The sequence below is a fragment of the Coregonus lavaretus genome (genome assembly GCF_964263955.1).
Source record: "Coregonus lavaretus genome assembly, chromosome: 4".
NCBI classification, from domain to species: Eukaryota; Metazoa; Chordata; class Actinopteri; order Salmoniformes; family Salmonidae; genus Coregonus; species Coregonus lavaretus.
Genome location: NC_139991.1, coordinates 13,070,805 through 13,087,221, shown reverse-complemented (window position 1 = coordinate 13,087,221; position 16,417 = coordinate 13,070,805). Strand labels below are relative to the sequence as shown.

Here is a 16,417-nt window from a genome sequence, read left to right as displayed (position 1 = left end):
GCTGTTGTTTGCGTGTGCTAGCGGGCCGGGGCTAGCAGATGGATCTTCGTGGTCGTCGCAACGGGAAGCCTGTTGAAACCACAGACGATTACGTCGGCAGACCAGTCGTGATGGATCAGCGGGGCTCCGTGTCGACTCTAGGAGGTCCCGTCCGGTTGACAGAGAGGTAGATAGCCGGGAAATGTGCCTGACTCGAGGCTAGCTCAAGGCTGATTAGCCAACAACAACATCCATTTGGTTGCAGCTAGCTAGTTGCGATGATTCGATGTTAAAGGTCCAGTGATTCAGTGATTCCGGCAGAAAATCCGATATGTTCTGTGCAGACAGTGCAGACTGGCCGATAATAGTCCAGGCTAGAGCTGGCTGGTAGGTAGTGCAGACCACGGACAATGGTGAAAAACCGCTAACGGTGGCTAATAGCAAGTAGCTAGTTAGCTGGCTACTCCCGTCCGGTAGACAGAGAGGTAGATAGCCGGGATATGGGCCTGGCTCGAGGCTAGCTCAAGGCTAACTGGTGCTTGCTTCAGGGGCAGTGGTGATTAGCCTACAGCAACATCCATTCGGTTGCGGCTAGCTAGTTGCGATCCGGTGTTAAGGTCCAGTGATTCAGTTATTCCGGCAGAAAATCTGATGTTCTGGGTGAAAACCGCTAACGGTGGCTAATAGCAAGTAGCTAGTTAGCTGGCTAGCTAGTTTCAACTGGAGATTCTAGATAAAGGTGAGTAAATAATAGAATCCATTCCACATTGAGTGAGGCGGGTTGCAGGAAAGTATATTTAGTAGAAGGATGAAAAGTGTGATAGGGAGATATATACGTAAAATACAAACAAATACAAAAAAACTGGCTATTTACACGGACACACAACAGAGAACACGACCGCACTGCTACGCCATCTTGGAACTAATAAAGTGTCCCAGTCTCATTCCCCAAACTGGACAGGCTTTAGGATCATGCAGTCTGTGGCCAAACTAGCAAAATTAATGGTTCCTTTGAGAGAAGTGGTAGTGGTAGGATAGTACAGGGTCTCTCACATTCACACACAGACTTTACTACAAGCTGGGGAAATGTATGGTGAAGAACATCTACAGCATTTATTTCGACTAGGCTAAATGGAGTAATGGTAAATGTTTTCTTTTACCATGACTAAAATATATGTATTTGTCAGTCATTTGTTAAAATGTAAAGCTTATTTTGACAAATTATAGATTTGGACAAATATAGACTGCTCCAGTCTGTGAAATTATTGTCAGTGTTGCTGACTGTGTTTTGTTTGAAATGGAATGACTGACATCCGTGTTTGATCATGAACCCACTCTTCCTCATCAGTGCTTCTCCTCTCGATCGGAATTCTCACATTCTCGTGTAATAATTTGGCACACAGGACCCTGCTGTGGGTTTCTGGATCATGACAATTTACCTGTGTTTCATAGGTGCGGGTATAAAGAGGCGTTCTCCTCCATGCCCATACTCGGAGCGAGCGGATGGGCGAGGTCACCTGCCTGCTGAAGCCACCTGATTAAAAGCTCATTTATCTAATTTAACCAACACCCAGAAAGCACACATTTGAACAAGAGAGAAGTGTGCCCTCTACGCATAAACGGATTACTTTTTACTGTTGGTGGAACGACTATCCAGAAATTATTCAAAACAAATGGGGGCCTTTTGGTTCGTGGAGTTGGGCATATTAATATTATTTCTCCAGGTAAGATTATTTTTGTTTCTACTCTGAAAGTAACGCGCAATGTAGGCTACGCCATTTACCTGGGAATACGTTGGCTACAGTCTGAACCAGTATCTGTGCTTAGAGATCTCTCTAACACACATATACTGGTTAAGCTACAGCCCTTCTTTAAAAACTTGTTTATGATTTAACTTTTCATTATTCATCGGGTACATTTGTTTTAGTCAGCGTTGCGTTGGTCGGTTATTTGTTTAATTACCAGGTTAACGTACCCGGAAACGTTTTTTTTTTTTTTTACACACCCGGTTATTTTATTATTATTTTGAGCTTCTTTTATCCAAACATATACTACATTTCACAATAGGGTGCTGTGTTATTTGTAGAAGATCAACAATAGTAGTGAGTGGTAATTATGATAGCATTTCTATGGTAATCTGGGTTATATTTATTTTGTGGTAATCTGGGTTATATTTATTTTGTGGTAATCTGGGTTATATTTCTTTTGTAACCTTGTGCAGTTGATTATAAATAATACAACTGACCTTTATTTTATTTTTTCCTTTTGTAAGGCTTTCAAGCCAGGGGCGTCGGAGGAGTCAAAATGTCTACCAGGTTTCAATTCAGAAATGTACATTTTCAAAGTGGAAAGAAATCACTTACAAAGTGGCCGGAGACTAGGAAAAGGTAAGAACTAACTAGTGGTAGCTTTCTTCTTCAGTGGGGTTTATCGGCGGTTGGCATCCAACGTTATGGTGCATTACCGCCACTGTACTGGAGTGGAGTGTGGGCCAGAGACAGGGAGAAACTAAATCCTACCTGCCAGCCCAGTTGCTCTTAAAAAAGATAACAAAATATTTGAGACTATATCTAATGATGTTCTACTCAATATACTCTTTAAACTAATTTCCTGTATCCCCTTCTCCCTCATACTAGATCTCATCCTCTCTCTTTCCCTCTGATACTGCCCACACTGTAGCAATACATGCTCCACGGTGTCTGTTTCCTGACAATAATCACACTTTCCTGTTGGATGCTTTCCTATCACATTTAATGTCTTATTCAATTGGCTGGGTCCCACCCTTACTCTTGTAAAAATAGCCTCCTCTCTTCTGTCCCTTCCTGCTGTCCTCCCCGACTTTCCTCTGTACTTGAAATAAATGCCTTCTTCTCTATTCTACTGCGCCTGCCATCTCTGCACCATCACTGTATATATCAGTATTTTTGCCTCTGCCTTGCTCATTGAAACTTCAACATCAACATCCCCACTACTAAGTGCTTGTTTAGCCAGTTCATTTACTGCCTCGATCCCCTCCACCCCAACATGGGATGGGACCCATGTAAATCTTATCTGAATACCCATCTGTTTAATCCTGCTATGGGTTTGTAGCACCTCATAAAGCAGATCTTATCTGCTATGTGAGCTAATTAACACTGCACATGAATCAGAGCAAATAACTACTGTCTTGTTTGACTTCCTCCACCCACTGCAAGGCCAACAGTATGGCCATCAGCTCCGCCATATATACAGACAGATGATCTGTAATACGTTTCCTGACTTCCACCCCACATTCCTGCACTACAAATGCTGACCCAATATGTCCTGTCCTTGGATCTTTTGAACCATCTGTGTAAATGGCCACAAAATCCTGATACACAGTATCCAGACGTCTCTTAAACAAATCAGATGGATCAACACCCTCCCTATTTGAAATGTCATCCAACTCAAAATTCCAACTCGGGAACTCAGGCCTCTTTCAAGAGCTCCAACTTTTCAACCTGAAGATCACCGACGTCATGATTTGACCTTTTATTCTTCCGAGCCCCAGTTGTTTTGAATGCTGCATAAGGCCTAAGATTTTTGAAATGAGTGTCATCACTTCAGATTACATTGTAGTTTCATTCATAGCAGACAGTGTTCTGCTTTGAATATTTCAGTACACATAGAGATTTTTTAAAAATACATTATTCAATTTGTCAGAAAAGTGGTTCAATTGGAAGTATTTTGTGTTTCAAGATTTGTTCCGTCTCCCCAGACAGCCTTCGTGATTCCTAATCAAACTGTGCATATCTCTGTACATTGTACAGGCAAGCCACTGAGCACACTTCGTTTTTAGATACTTGCAGGTCTTGCTATGATTGTGGGCCTTGTGTCTTTGGCTTCTCTATGAACTTACACTGTGATTCACAAAAATAATTTAGAGCTATAAGGTGAGTGAACTTGCTGACAGCAATTTATGTTCCATTTGGTGTGTCCAAGGTTGTCAGCCGTTGTTTAACGGCACAACAGATGATGAAACACAAGGCTGGCTAGTTTCACAAGGCTGCTTTGTTTCTAAGTAAATCATTGACTCATGTCTCTGGGACCTCCAGTAACTCCCTTTGATAGGACTTTGTAACTGTTTGTTGAGGTGCGGCTGGCAAGATGACCCTGTACATTACTTGGCAAATATGGCATGGCACTGGCCTTCCCCTGTTTTCTCAGTCTTAGTTTATTTACAATAGCATTGTGGTGTTTTGTCTGTCCAGCATTGGTGCTAATGGAGGCTCTTTTTTTTTTTTGGACTGCATGGCCATGCACGTCTCAACCCAATCATAGAGTTTGCAGACGACACAACAGTGTTAGGCCTGATTTACCAACAACGACGAGACAGCCACTTGTAAAACAAATGACAGATGGCCTGATTCTTTATTGTTGATCTGGATTTGAGCTTTACCACCTACAGCTTTCTTTAATTTGTTCAAGACTTTGGTGACGACCGCCATCTTGCCTAAAGAGTGGTAGTCGCTGTACCTTTACCTACCTGATTCTCTAGTACCTAACTATCAATAGAATGAGCAGAAAGCAGAAGTAGGTACTGTGGCATACATCCAATTCAGTTTTACTAATGAAAACCATATCTTTCTCACATCCAATTCAGTTTTACTAATGAAAACCATATCTTTCTCAACCACACATTTCTCGTTTTGTGTGTCATTACAGAATTTCTGCATAACATTTAGCCAGTTCATTAGGCTGGAAAGAGGTTTATTGATTTTGGGTTTCTAAACGGCAACTTTTATTGGGCAGTCTAGGCCTAAGTGAAAGAACTACAGAAAGATGGGGGGGGCAGAATTGTAGGTCATTTAAAAATATAAATAATACTCAATCAACTTATTTTGTAAAATAATAAGGGCATAATGAGACACTAATACCTGAGTGATTCAGACCTCTTTGTAGAGCTAGGCCTATGCCTCAGGATGTTTAGAGTAGTAATGTGAAGCAAGAGGTTGCTGCCCACCTGTCCTTGAGTCTTAACCCAGGATAACCCTGCATAATGTCTTTGCAGCGGATCAGAACTGCTATCATGAGGCGATTAGGCCTAGGTTTTTAAGAAGGTCATTTGCTGCTTTGTTACTATGACCAATATTCCATTTATACAGTGAGGGAAAAAAGTATTTGATCCCCTGCTGATTTTGTACGTTTGCCCACTGACAAAGAAATGATCAGTCTATAATTTAATGGTAGGTTTATTTGAACAGTGAGAGACAGAATAACAACAAAAAAATCCAGAAAAACGCATGTCAAAAATGTTATTAATTGATTTGCATTTTAATGAGGGAAATAAGTATTTGACCCCCACTCAATCAGAAAGATTTCTGGCTCCCAGGTGTCTTTTATACAGGTAACGAGCTGAGATTAGGAGCACACTCTCAGATTCCAAACTCTCCACCATGGCCAAGACCAAAGAGCTCTCCAAGGATGTCAGGGACAAGATTGTAGACCTACACAAGGCTGGAATGGGCTACAAGACCATCGCAAAGCAGCATGGTGAGAAGGTGACAACAGTTGGTGCGATTATTCGCAAATGGAAGAAACACAAAAGAACTGTCAATCTCCCTCGGCCTGGGGCTTCATGCAAGATCTCACCTTGTGGAGTGAGGAATCAGCCCAGAACTAGACGGGAGGATCTTGTCAATGATCTCAAGGCAACTGGGACCATAGTCACCAAGAAAACAATTGGTAACACACTACGCCGTGAAGGACTGATATCCTGCAGCGCCCGCAAGGTCCCCCTGCTCAAGAAAGTACATATACATGCCCGTCTGAAGTTTGCCAATGAACATCTGAATGATTCAGAGGAGAACTGGGTGAAAGTGTTGTGGTCAGAGGAGACCAAAATGGAGCTCTTTGGCATCAACTCAACTCGCCTTGTTTGGAGGAGGAGGAATGCTGCCTATGACCCCAAGAACACCATCCCCACCGTCAAACATGGAGGTGGAAACATTATGCTTTGGGGGTGTTTTTCTGCAAAGGGGACAGGACAACTTCACCGCATCAAAGGGACGATGGACGGGCCATGTACTGTCAAATCTTGGGTGAGCACTTCCTGCCCTCAGAAAGGGCATTGAAAATGGGTCATGGATGGGTATTCCAACATGACAATGACCCAAAACACACGGCCAAGGCAACAAAGAAGTGTCTCAAGAAGAAGCACATTAAGGTCCTGGAGTGGCCTAGCCAGTCTCCAGACCTTAATCCCATAGAAAATCTGTGGAGGGAGCTGAAGGTTCGAGTTGCCAAACGTCAGCCTCGAAACCTTAATGACTTGGAGAAGATCTGTAAAGAGGAGTGGGACAAAATCCCTCCTGAGATGTGTGCAAACCTGGTGGCCAACTACAAGAAATGTCTGACCTCTGTGATTGCCAACAAGGGTTTTGCCACCAAGTACTAAGTCATGTTTTGCAGAAGGGTCAAATACATATTTCCCTCATTAAAATGCAAATCAATTTATAACATTTTTGACATGCGTTTTTCTGGATTTTTTTGTTGTTATTCTGTCTCTCACTGTTCAAATAAACCTACCATTAAAATTATAGACTGATAATTTCTTTGTCAGTGGGCAAACGTACAAAATCAGCAGGGGAACAAATACTTTTTTCCCTCACTGTACATTTACCGAGTTTGTGGTGGCTCTAATCAGTTTCTCTCTAGAAAGCACTGATGAAATAGGGCTCTTGTGTTATTAATTTGAGGTTAATGCGACAGTGCTTTCAATCTGCTCCTGTTGTTGAAGTGCTTTTAATGGTTACTTTTTAGGCCCACATATGTATTATGGTTGTGAAATATTTTTAAAAGGAAATCCTCTGACCACCTTTCTCTTTATGACCTTGAAGTGGTTTTTGATGACTGCACCAGCCGCACCAGCTTTCTCTTTCACTCCGAGGATTCACGCTTCAAAGTAGATGGCGACGGGACGCTGAAACTGAAGAGGGGGGTGACTCTACATAATGGACATGAGGAGTTCTATATCTCTACCCACTCCAAGGGCAAGAAGATCACGGTTCCAGTCAGAGTGCTGCATGAGGCCAGACACGGCCACCACCACAATCACCATCACCATGAGATGACAACCCAGCCCCAGGTATACGACTGGTCAAATTAATAAGACAATGCTGTCCTCTAGGGGATAGATGGGCAACTACATCTCCCTGGAAGTGTTTCAATTACTTGTATAGCTGGAAATATTCTGTCATTGAAACTGATTTTTTTTTTCAGGTCAATTGATGACGTTTGATGGCAGTTTTTGTAAAATGCTCTTTCTGTGTGTGTGTGTGTGTGTGTGTGTGTGTGTGTATAGACTTGATATTTCATGGTTTTTGTTTGAATTCCACAGCCTGGAGCAAGTCTGTCTCTACCAGTTCTGAACTTCCCCAAGTCTTCAGGAGGTCTGAAAAGAAGGAAGAGGGACTGGGTCATTCCTCCCATCAACTTCCCAGAGAATGACCGAGGCCCCTTCCCCAAGGATATGGTGCAGGTAAGTGTCTTGTAGGTTAAGGATCGTTTTTTCCATTACTCTAATATCAGTGTCAGTGTTGCACATTTCTTCATTGACATGTGAATATTATTATCCTTGTAAACCAGATCAGGTCCAACAATGATAAAGAGGTGAAGATCCAGTACAGCATCACTGGCCCTGGGGCAGACCAACCTCCTGTGGGACTCTTCACTGTGGACAAAAACTCTGGGGTTCTCTATGTGACCCAGCCTTTGGACAGGGAGAAACAAGACAAATACATTGTACGGTTTGTGTATCCTAATTTTCTTCCCTTAACTTAATTAAACTGATATGTAGTTGAAACTACAGTTTTTCGCTACTTTTCTCTCTAGCTCCTAGCCCATGCTGTTGCAGTGGGTGCAGGTATAGCTGAGGAGCCCTTGGAGATCATTGTGAAAGTCATCGATATGAATGACAACAAACCTGTATTTACCCAAGATCCATTTACGGGAACAGTTCCTGAGGCATCAAAACCAGGTATGTTGTTCACACACGCTCACTATTTACAATACTTAATAATGTGATATTCTTTAAGGAAATTTATGCTAGAACGATTTTGCTTTAATTTATTTCACTGTTCAGGTGACGAGGTCATGAACGTAACGGCCACTGATGCTGATGAGAAGGGCTCTGCCAATTCTGATGTCAGATACACCATTATCAAACAGGACCCTCTACTACCAAGCCCCAACATGTTTGTCATCAACCCTGTGACCGGATGGATTCGGGTTAACGCACCTGGGTTGGACAGAGAGGTTGGTCTCTTTTCTAATCAATAGTCTTGTCGATCATTTATTCGTTGTGTACATTCTACTTGCGTGACATTTGTGACCCTGACTTAATTTACTACTTAATTTGTTTCAGAAAATTCCCAAATATACTTTGGAAATCCAAGCCGCCGATATGGAAGGAAATGGCCTTACCAGCTTTAGCAAAGCCATCATTACAGTGACGGACAGCAATGACAACGCGCCACAGTTTGTGACGCCTTTGGTAAGCACATTTCTGAAGACATTTCAAATTGAAGCCTTACCACTGTTGTAACACATAATGAAATTGCCCTTTCGTTGTTGCTTTATAATCATGCTTCTCTCCTTTGCAGTACACCGTGTCAGTCCCAGAGAATAAAGTGGATGCCTTGGTGGTGAAAATGCCAGTGACTGATGGAGATGAGCCTCACTCCTCTGCCTGGGCCACCACCTACAAGATAGTTGACGGGGACCCTCAAGGCCTTTTCAGTGTGAGCACAGGCCCTAGCAAGCTGGAGGGCATCATTACGACAGCCAAGGTATGTTGAAATCCTCTCCTATAGATATAATTGAGCTGCTACTCTGGGGGCGTAGCAAAAGCAACCTGTCAATGTAGCGTTTTAGCTGCTACTCTGGAATGATTTCCTGGAGGAAGCAACTTGCACTCCCCTTCGTATTTATTTGGACAGTGACGCTAAAACGTTTTCATTTGGCTCTGTTCTCTAGCATTTTTTTTATTTGAGATCCAATGTTTTATATGAGGCAACATTACATAATGTCACCTTTTTTATTTGAGGGTATTTTCATACATATGTTTTAACGTTTAGTAATGAAAGTACTTTATGTATCTAGTCCCCCCATTTTGAAGGTGCCGTGAGTATTTGGACAAATTCACTAATGGCGTATTGAAGTAGTCAAAAGTTTAGTATTTTGGTCCCATATTCCTAGCACGCAATGACTACATCAACTTTAACTACTTTGTTTTCGTTGTTTGATTGTTGTGCCCAATAGACCCTTTTCCAGTACACGACACACTAACGTCATGCACAGTTGAGCGCGACTCTTGGCAGCAGTAAGAAAGCCATCGCCATCTGCGCCCATTCAACACAGCCTAGATTTCCGTTTTTATTACTTCTAAACAAAATCACTTTTGGGGGTTCTCATATGCTTAAAATTATGTTTTGATTCTTGCTTGAACAGTCGCTAGGGTTATATTTGGTGATGGTCTTTGCAAAATACCTATTTTGGATGCCGCAATTGTTAGCTAGAATGCTAACGCTCATTGATATAGGCTGTAGCAAAACCTAGACAGAGCCATTTTACTTTTTGAAGTTCAAGCGTTTAAATTTTTTTTTATAATGCAGTTGATTTGCGATAATGACACGAATATTATATTAAGCAGGACATTCATACGAGTCTTAAAATCCGATTATAATCCAAAAGTAGTGTGAAATGCACTCGTAAGCAACATGTAAATAGAGGCTTTATTTTTGCTGCCGTTGTGTAAGAACTCCCCCTTCTGCCACCAACTTGAGCGCATCGCCCTTGTGCGACAATGTTTGCAAACACAGAAAGTGGTCTATAGAAATGAATGGTAAGTAATGTATTGTCATTTTGGAGTCTCTTTCTTCTTCTTTTTTTTGTGTGTAAATGAGAATAGAATGTTTCTAAACTCTTCTACATTAATGTGGATGCTACCATTGTGGATAATCATGAATATATCTTGAATCACGATGAGTGAGAGTTCGAGGGAAAAATATCATACACTCCAAAAAAAATTATAACCTCCCCTGTTATTGGTAATGATGAGAGGTTAGCATGTTTTGGGGGTATGATCTTTATGCCTCCAACTTTCTCACTCATCATTATTCACGATTCATTCAGGATTATCCGTAAACATGGTAGCATCCACATTGAAGTAAAATTGTTCAGAAGCATATAGTTATTTACAATAAAAGTGATTCTTATTTACCATTCATTTCTATTGGGCACAAAATAATCTGAAACTGAACCAAAACAAACTGAAAATGCATCTAGCAAGTTTGTAGTCGCATGCTTGATGTAGTCATTGTGTGCTAGGAATATAGAACTAAATAATACTACACTTTTGACTACTTTATTACACTGTGAATATGTCCAAGTATCTATGATGCCTTCAAATGGGGGGACTAGATAAATAAAATGCTTACAATTTATAAATGGTAAAACGGATATTTATGAAAAGACCCTCAAATAACAAGTTACAGTATGTTCTGTCGCTTCATATGAAACATTTGATCTCAAATCAAAAATGCTAGAGTATAGAGCCAAATTAAAAGTTTTGGCTACACTGTCCAAATAAATATATAGGGGAGTGTATGCTTGTAGATATAAACACCAATATCCTGATTCTATAATGTCTGAAGGATTCCTATGCTGATGGGCTATTCTGTTCTTTCAATACAGCCCCTTGACTTTGAGAAGAATAACAAGTACACTCTTCTGGTCACTGTGGAGAATGAAGTCCCATTCGCCGTCAGCATGCCAACCTCCACTGCTACTGTTATAGTGAATGTGGAAGATGTAAATGAAGCTCCAGTCTTCACCCCAGTGGAGAAGATTATCAGAACACCTGAGGATCTCCCTGTTGACAGTGACCTGGTTCCATACACAGCCACAGACCCAGACACTGCAAGGAATCAGAAAGTCACGTAAGATTATAACTTCATTTACATTTTCTTATATGTTTTGTAAGATTTGAAGAGGGGAACATTATTTTTATTTTTTTTACATTACATTTACTCAACAGATACAAGATAGGCAGGGATCTTGCTGGATGGCTCAGTATCAACAAAGACACTGGGCTGATCAAAGTCAAGAGCCTCATGGACAGAGAATCCCCTTTTGTCCAAGACAACAAATACTCTGTTATTGTTCTGGGCATTGACAACGGTACTTCAATTTTCCCTTTCTCTAATGTTAACTATTAATATTTCAAGTTTAGAAGATGACCACACCCTGAACTTCACCTTTTGAGTGACATTGCTCTAATTTGCAGATGAAGTCCCGGCAACTGGCACTGGCACCCTTATCATAGAGCTGGAGGATGTGAATGACAATGCTCCAACCATTGACGAGAGGGTGATTAGGGTCTGCAACAAGGAGTCCTCCCCACAGCTGCTGTCAGTCACTGATAAAGATGGCGCGGGCTTCGCTGCTCCATACACCGTACAGCTTCAGGGGTCGTCCAATTCTAACTGGACTGCCAGAATGAATGACACAAGTATGCATACAGTACTATCCCCCCTTTAAAACAATTGCGTTGTTTGATGTTAAATGTTACCTGTTTTCCATTTCAGAGACTGGTATTATCCTGACACTGAAGACTATGTTGGACAGTGGAGATTACACAGTTGTCCTGAGAGTGTCTGACAACCAGGGCCTGCACCAGGACAGCACCATCCAGGCCTCAGTGTGTGACTGCAAAGGAGCTGATGTCCAGTGCACCGATAAAGCTGTAGCAGGCTTCGGCCTCTCTAGCATTCTGGGAATTCTAGGAGCCGTCTTACTACTCCTATGTAAGTTGTTAATTTGTTAAACCCGTTACTAAAGTGTTTGGTCAATGCTGTCCTCGAAGCCTACATATGTAATTGTTAATAGACAATGAAGTGCTAGTTTGTTGTGCTCCACAGTGTTGTCTCTTCTGCTGCTCATGTTCCTGAGGAAGAGAGGTGGTGAGAAGAAGGAGCCTCTGCTGCAGGAGGACGATGTCAGGGACAACCTCTACTACTACGACGAGGAGGGAGGTGGCGAGGATGACCAGGTGAGGGGAGAGCACACCAGACTAGCTCAGAACAAGCCCACTAGGCTCTCCCAATGGTCAATTTATTATTGGGAAATGCAATGGTTTGCAATAACAAATCTGTCACTCAATGTTTCTAAAGTTTATGGTTCTGTATGTTCGAATCTTGGAATATAATACGTGTCTGTACATCTTTCCACTTTCAGGATTTCGACTTGAGCGTTCTGCACAGAGGTCTGGATAACCGTCCTGATGTTTTCCGTAATGACATCGCTCCAACCATGGCCCGGCCAGAGTATCGCCCACGACCCGCCAACCCAGCCGACATTGGCAACTTCATTGATGATGTGAGTAAAGTCTTGAACTGATTTATACTGTGAGTGGAATACACAGTTAAGATCATATCTAGGTCGTCTGAAGATGATTTGTCATTGAAATAACTGGATTTGACATGGATAAATGTAGTTTATGCTTGTTTAAAATGTATATTCACCAAGGTGCTAAAATGTAATCTTTCTGTTCACCAGAACCTGAAGGCAGCTGACAATGACCCCACTGCTCCTCCCTACGACTCCCTCCTGGTGTTTGACTATGAAGGAGGTGGCTCTGAGGCCGGCTCCCTCAGCTCCCTCAACTCCTCCAGCTCAGGAGACGACCAGGACTACGACCTCCTTCAAGAGTGGGGCCCACGCTTCAAGAAGCTGTCTGACATGTACGGAGGAGGAGAGGATTGAGAAGTCAGTCAGCCACTAAACCTTTCTGCTTGGCAGGCTTCCGGTTCTCTACACTTGAGTCTGTAGACTGAAGACACCTTCTTTATTTCCCCTTTTATGTGTTTCGGGCACATCTACATTTTGGCAATTCGATTTGTGCAGACATGGGACCATTTTTAGAAAAATGTGTTCAATGCTCGTCTTCAGCATGGGGAGGGTGGCACACTCTTGGCTCTGCACTAGCAGGATGTTGACATGGATTTTACACAGTTCAGCAGTGCTTTCTAATGGACTCTTAACAACCCCAGATTATACTTGAATTGAATTTGCTTTGTTTGCTGGTTTTTGCTTCTATGTTGGCATCATAAAGTTCTGTTTTTTTTTCTATAAAGACGATCCTTTGGCATGAAATTTAAGTTACTGAAAGCCAAATCAGCCTTAGGATTTTTTTGTTAACAGAGATTAATTATCAAGCTCAATAAATGCTTTTTAAAATGTTTGATTTAACGTCTAAGTTTGGTCGTTTTATTCCTTTTCATTTTAATCATATTAAGTATGTTTTTTTCTTTTTGCTTCTGAAGAAGCACACTTGTGAATTCTGTTTTTTTTTAATAAAGGATATCCCTTTGGTACAATGATGGACGTGAATAGTTTTATTAAATAAATTACAACATGTCAGTCTTTTTTTTATATATATATATATATACAGTGAGGGAAAAAAGTATTTGATCCCCTGCTGATTTTGTACGTTTGCCCACTATAATTTTAATGGTAGGTTTATTTGAACAGTGAGAGACAGAATAACAACAACAAAAATCCAGAAAAACGCATATCAAAAATGTTGATTTGCATTTTAATGAGGGAAATAAGTATTTGACCCCTCTACAAAACATGACTTAGTACTTGGTGGCAAAACCCTTGTTGGCAATCACAGAGGTCAGACGTTTCTTGTAGTTGGCCACCAGGTTTGCACACATCTCAGGAGGGATTTTGTCCCACTCCTCTTTGCAGATCTTCTCCAAGTCATTAAGGTTTCGAGCCTGACGTTTGGCAACTCGAACCTTCATCTCCCTCAACATATTTTCTATGGGATTAAGGTCTGGAGACTGGCTAGGCCACTCCACCTTAATGTGCTTCTTCTTGAGCCACTCCTTTGTTGCCTTGGCCGTGTGTTTTGGGTTATTGTCATGCTGGAATACCCATCCACAACCCATTTTCAATGCCCTGGCTGAGGGAAGGAGGTTGTCACCCAAGATTTGACGGTACATGGCCCCATCCATCGTCCCTTTGATACGGTGAAGTTGTCCTGTCCCCTTAGCAGAAAAACACTCCCAAAGCATAATGTTTCCACCTCCATGTTTGACGGTGGGGATGGTGTTCTTGGGGTCATAGGCAGCATTCCTCCTCCTCCAAACACGGTGAGTTGAATTGATGCCAAAGAGCTCCATTTTGGTCTGATCTGACCACAACACTTTCACCCAGTTCTCCTCTGAATCATTCAGATGTTCATTGGCAAACTTCAGACGGGCATGTATATGTGCTTTCTTGAGCAGGGGGACCTTGCGTGCGCTGCAGGATTTCAGTCCTTCACAGCGTAGTGTGTTACCAATTGTTTTCTTGGTGACTATGGTCCCAGCTGCCTTGAGATCATTGACAAGATCCTCCCGTGTAGTTCTGGGCTGATTCCTCACCGTTCTCATGATCATTGCAACTCCACGAGGTGAGATCTTGCATGGAGCCCCAGGCCGAGGGAGATTGACAGTTATTTTGTGTTTCTTCCATTTGCGAATAATCGCACCAACTGTTGTCACCTTCTCACCAAGCTGCTTGGCGATGGTCTTGTAGCACATTCCAGCCTTGTGTAGGTCTACAATATTGTCCCTGACATCCTTGGAGAGCTCTTTGGTCTTGGCCATGGTGGAGAGTTTGGAATCTGATTGATTGATTTCTTCTGTGGACAGGTGTCTGTTATATAGGTAACAAACTGAGATTAGGAGCACTCCATTTAAGAGTGTGCTCCTAATCTCAGCTCATTACCTGTATAAAAGACACCTGGGAGCCAGAAATCTTTCTGATTGAGAGGGGGCCAAATACTTATTTCCCTCATTAAAATGCAAATAAATGTATAACATTTTTGACATGCGTTTTTCTGGATTTTGTTGTTATTCTGTCTTTCACTGTTCAAATAAACCTACCATTAAAATTATAGACTGATCATTTATTTGTCAGTGGACAAACGTACAAAATCAGCAGGGGATCAAATACTTTTTTCCCTCACTGTATTTTTTAGCTAAATTATTCAAATTCACAGCTGAGGCACTAGATGGCGATGATTTGAATGAACAGGTCTGGGTCAATGAATGATGGCATTTCCTTGTCCCACAGAACGGATAGTACAAGTTATATTTAAGCAATAAGGCCTGAGGGGGTGTGGTATATGGCTAAGGGCTGTTCTTAGGGACAATGCAACAAGCAGTGCCAGGACACAGCCCTTCGCAGTGGTATATTGGCCAATAATCACAAACCCCCGAGGTGCCTTACTGCTATTATAAACTGGTTACAAACATAATTAGAGCAGTAAAAATAAATAGTTTGTCATACCCCTGGTATACGGACTGATATACCACGGCTATCAGCCAATCAGCAGGGCTCTAACCATTATGGCTATAAGGTGAATGCACTATTTGTAAGTCGCTCTGGATAAGAGCGTCTGCTAAATGACGTAAATGTAAATGTTATAGGCTACCTTAGACATTTAGACTCCCTGTGTGTGATTCAAGGCACAATGTCCAATTTTAAACATGTTATATAAATATTTGTTTTGTCTTACACTTTAGAAGTGTGGAGTAGGTGGTTAAGGTCAGTGTAATGTACCGTGAACTGTTCAAGGAAGTGGTACTTTCACACCATCATTAAAAAAAAGCAGTTACGGTTGGTTTTAGTCCTCCACGCTGCTGTCCTCCCCTCCTTGACCGCTAGTTCGGCTGCCTCCAATAGGACGGACTTCATGGAATGGAAAATGACCGGTCCGGGAATGCGCTTTGTTTCCAAAGCTTTCAAATGAGACATGGAAAGAAACTGAGAATAATAGACGTGGAACCTCTCACGAAACACTTCAAATCTGTTTTTCTATACAAGTAAGAATAAGAAACAAAAAAAAGTGCATTCATTCAAATAAACACTGTTAGTTGGCCTAATCATAGGTTTGGACAAAGAGCAATTTTTTTATGAAGGTGTCGAAAGTTTTTGTAGGCTTGTTCAACCAAAAAAACTAACATTTATTTGCCATTTTTTGCTATACCATGTGATAGTGAGAAAGTTTGTAGAGTAAAGAAAAACAAGTATAAAGAAATACCGGCAGGCCAATATTTTCAGTCAGGCAGGGCAAAGTCAGATCGCCTGTCTACGGGTTTGCAGACTACTGTGTACTGTGTGTATTGCTATGCACCTGTTTTGTTGGGGTATGCTGATCGACTCAGTGGCGCCGCCCCCGTGCACTTGTCCTTTTATTCTAATTGGTCCGACACGGTGTGTATGCTAATTCGCAGTGACCACTGCACCTGACTCTCTCTACTCCACTGAAGAATGCAAGGCAACAGACAAGTAACAGCTATTTTATTCAACAGGTCATCCTAATCAACGAGCGCTCACTTGTTACATTATAACTCAGAGCTTT

At 41.8% G+C, this 16,417-nt stretch overlaps 1 protein-coding gene across 1 annotated transcript; it reads left to right on the top strand.

Moving 5' to 3' along the window:
• The first annotated feature begins 1,023 nt into the window (after window positions 1-1,023).
• On the top strand, window positions 1,024-13,248 carry LOC311127150 (B-cadherin-like). Its single transcript, XM_084158926.1, has 17 exons — window positions 1,024-1,121; window positions 1,432-1,703; window positions 2,252-2,366; window positions 6,837-7,084; window positions 7,337-7,477; window positions 7,585-7,740; window positions 7,831-7,975; window positions 8,081-8,253; window positions 8,363-8,491; window positions 8,601-8,786; window positions 10,693-10,937; window positions 11,036-11,178; window positions 11,285-11,509; window positions 11,586-11,804; window positions 11,919-12,049; window positions 12,235-12,375; window positions 12,556-13,248. The coding sequence occupies exons 2-17, from the start codon at window positions 1,653-1,655 to the stop codon at window positions 12,760-12,762; spliced, it is 2,655 nt and encodes an 884-aa protein (XP_084015052.1). The 5' UTR covers window positions 1,024-1,121; window positions 1,432-1,652; the 3' UTR covers window positions 12,763-13,248.
• The last annotated feature ends 3,169 nt before the right edge of the window (window positions 13,249-16,417 follow it).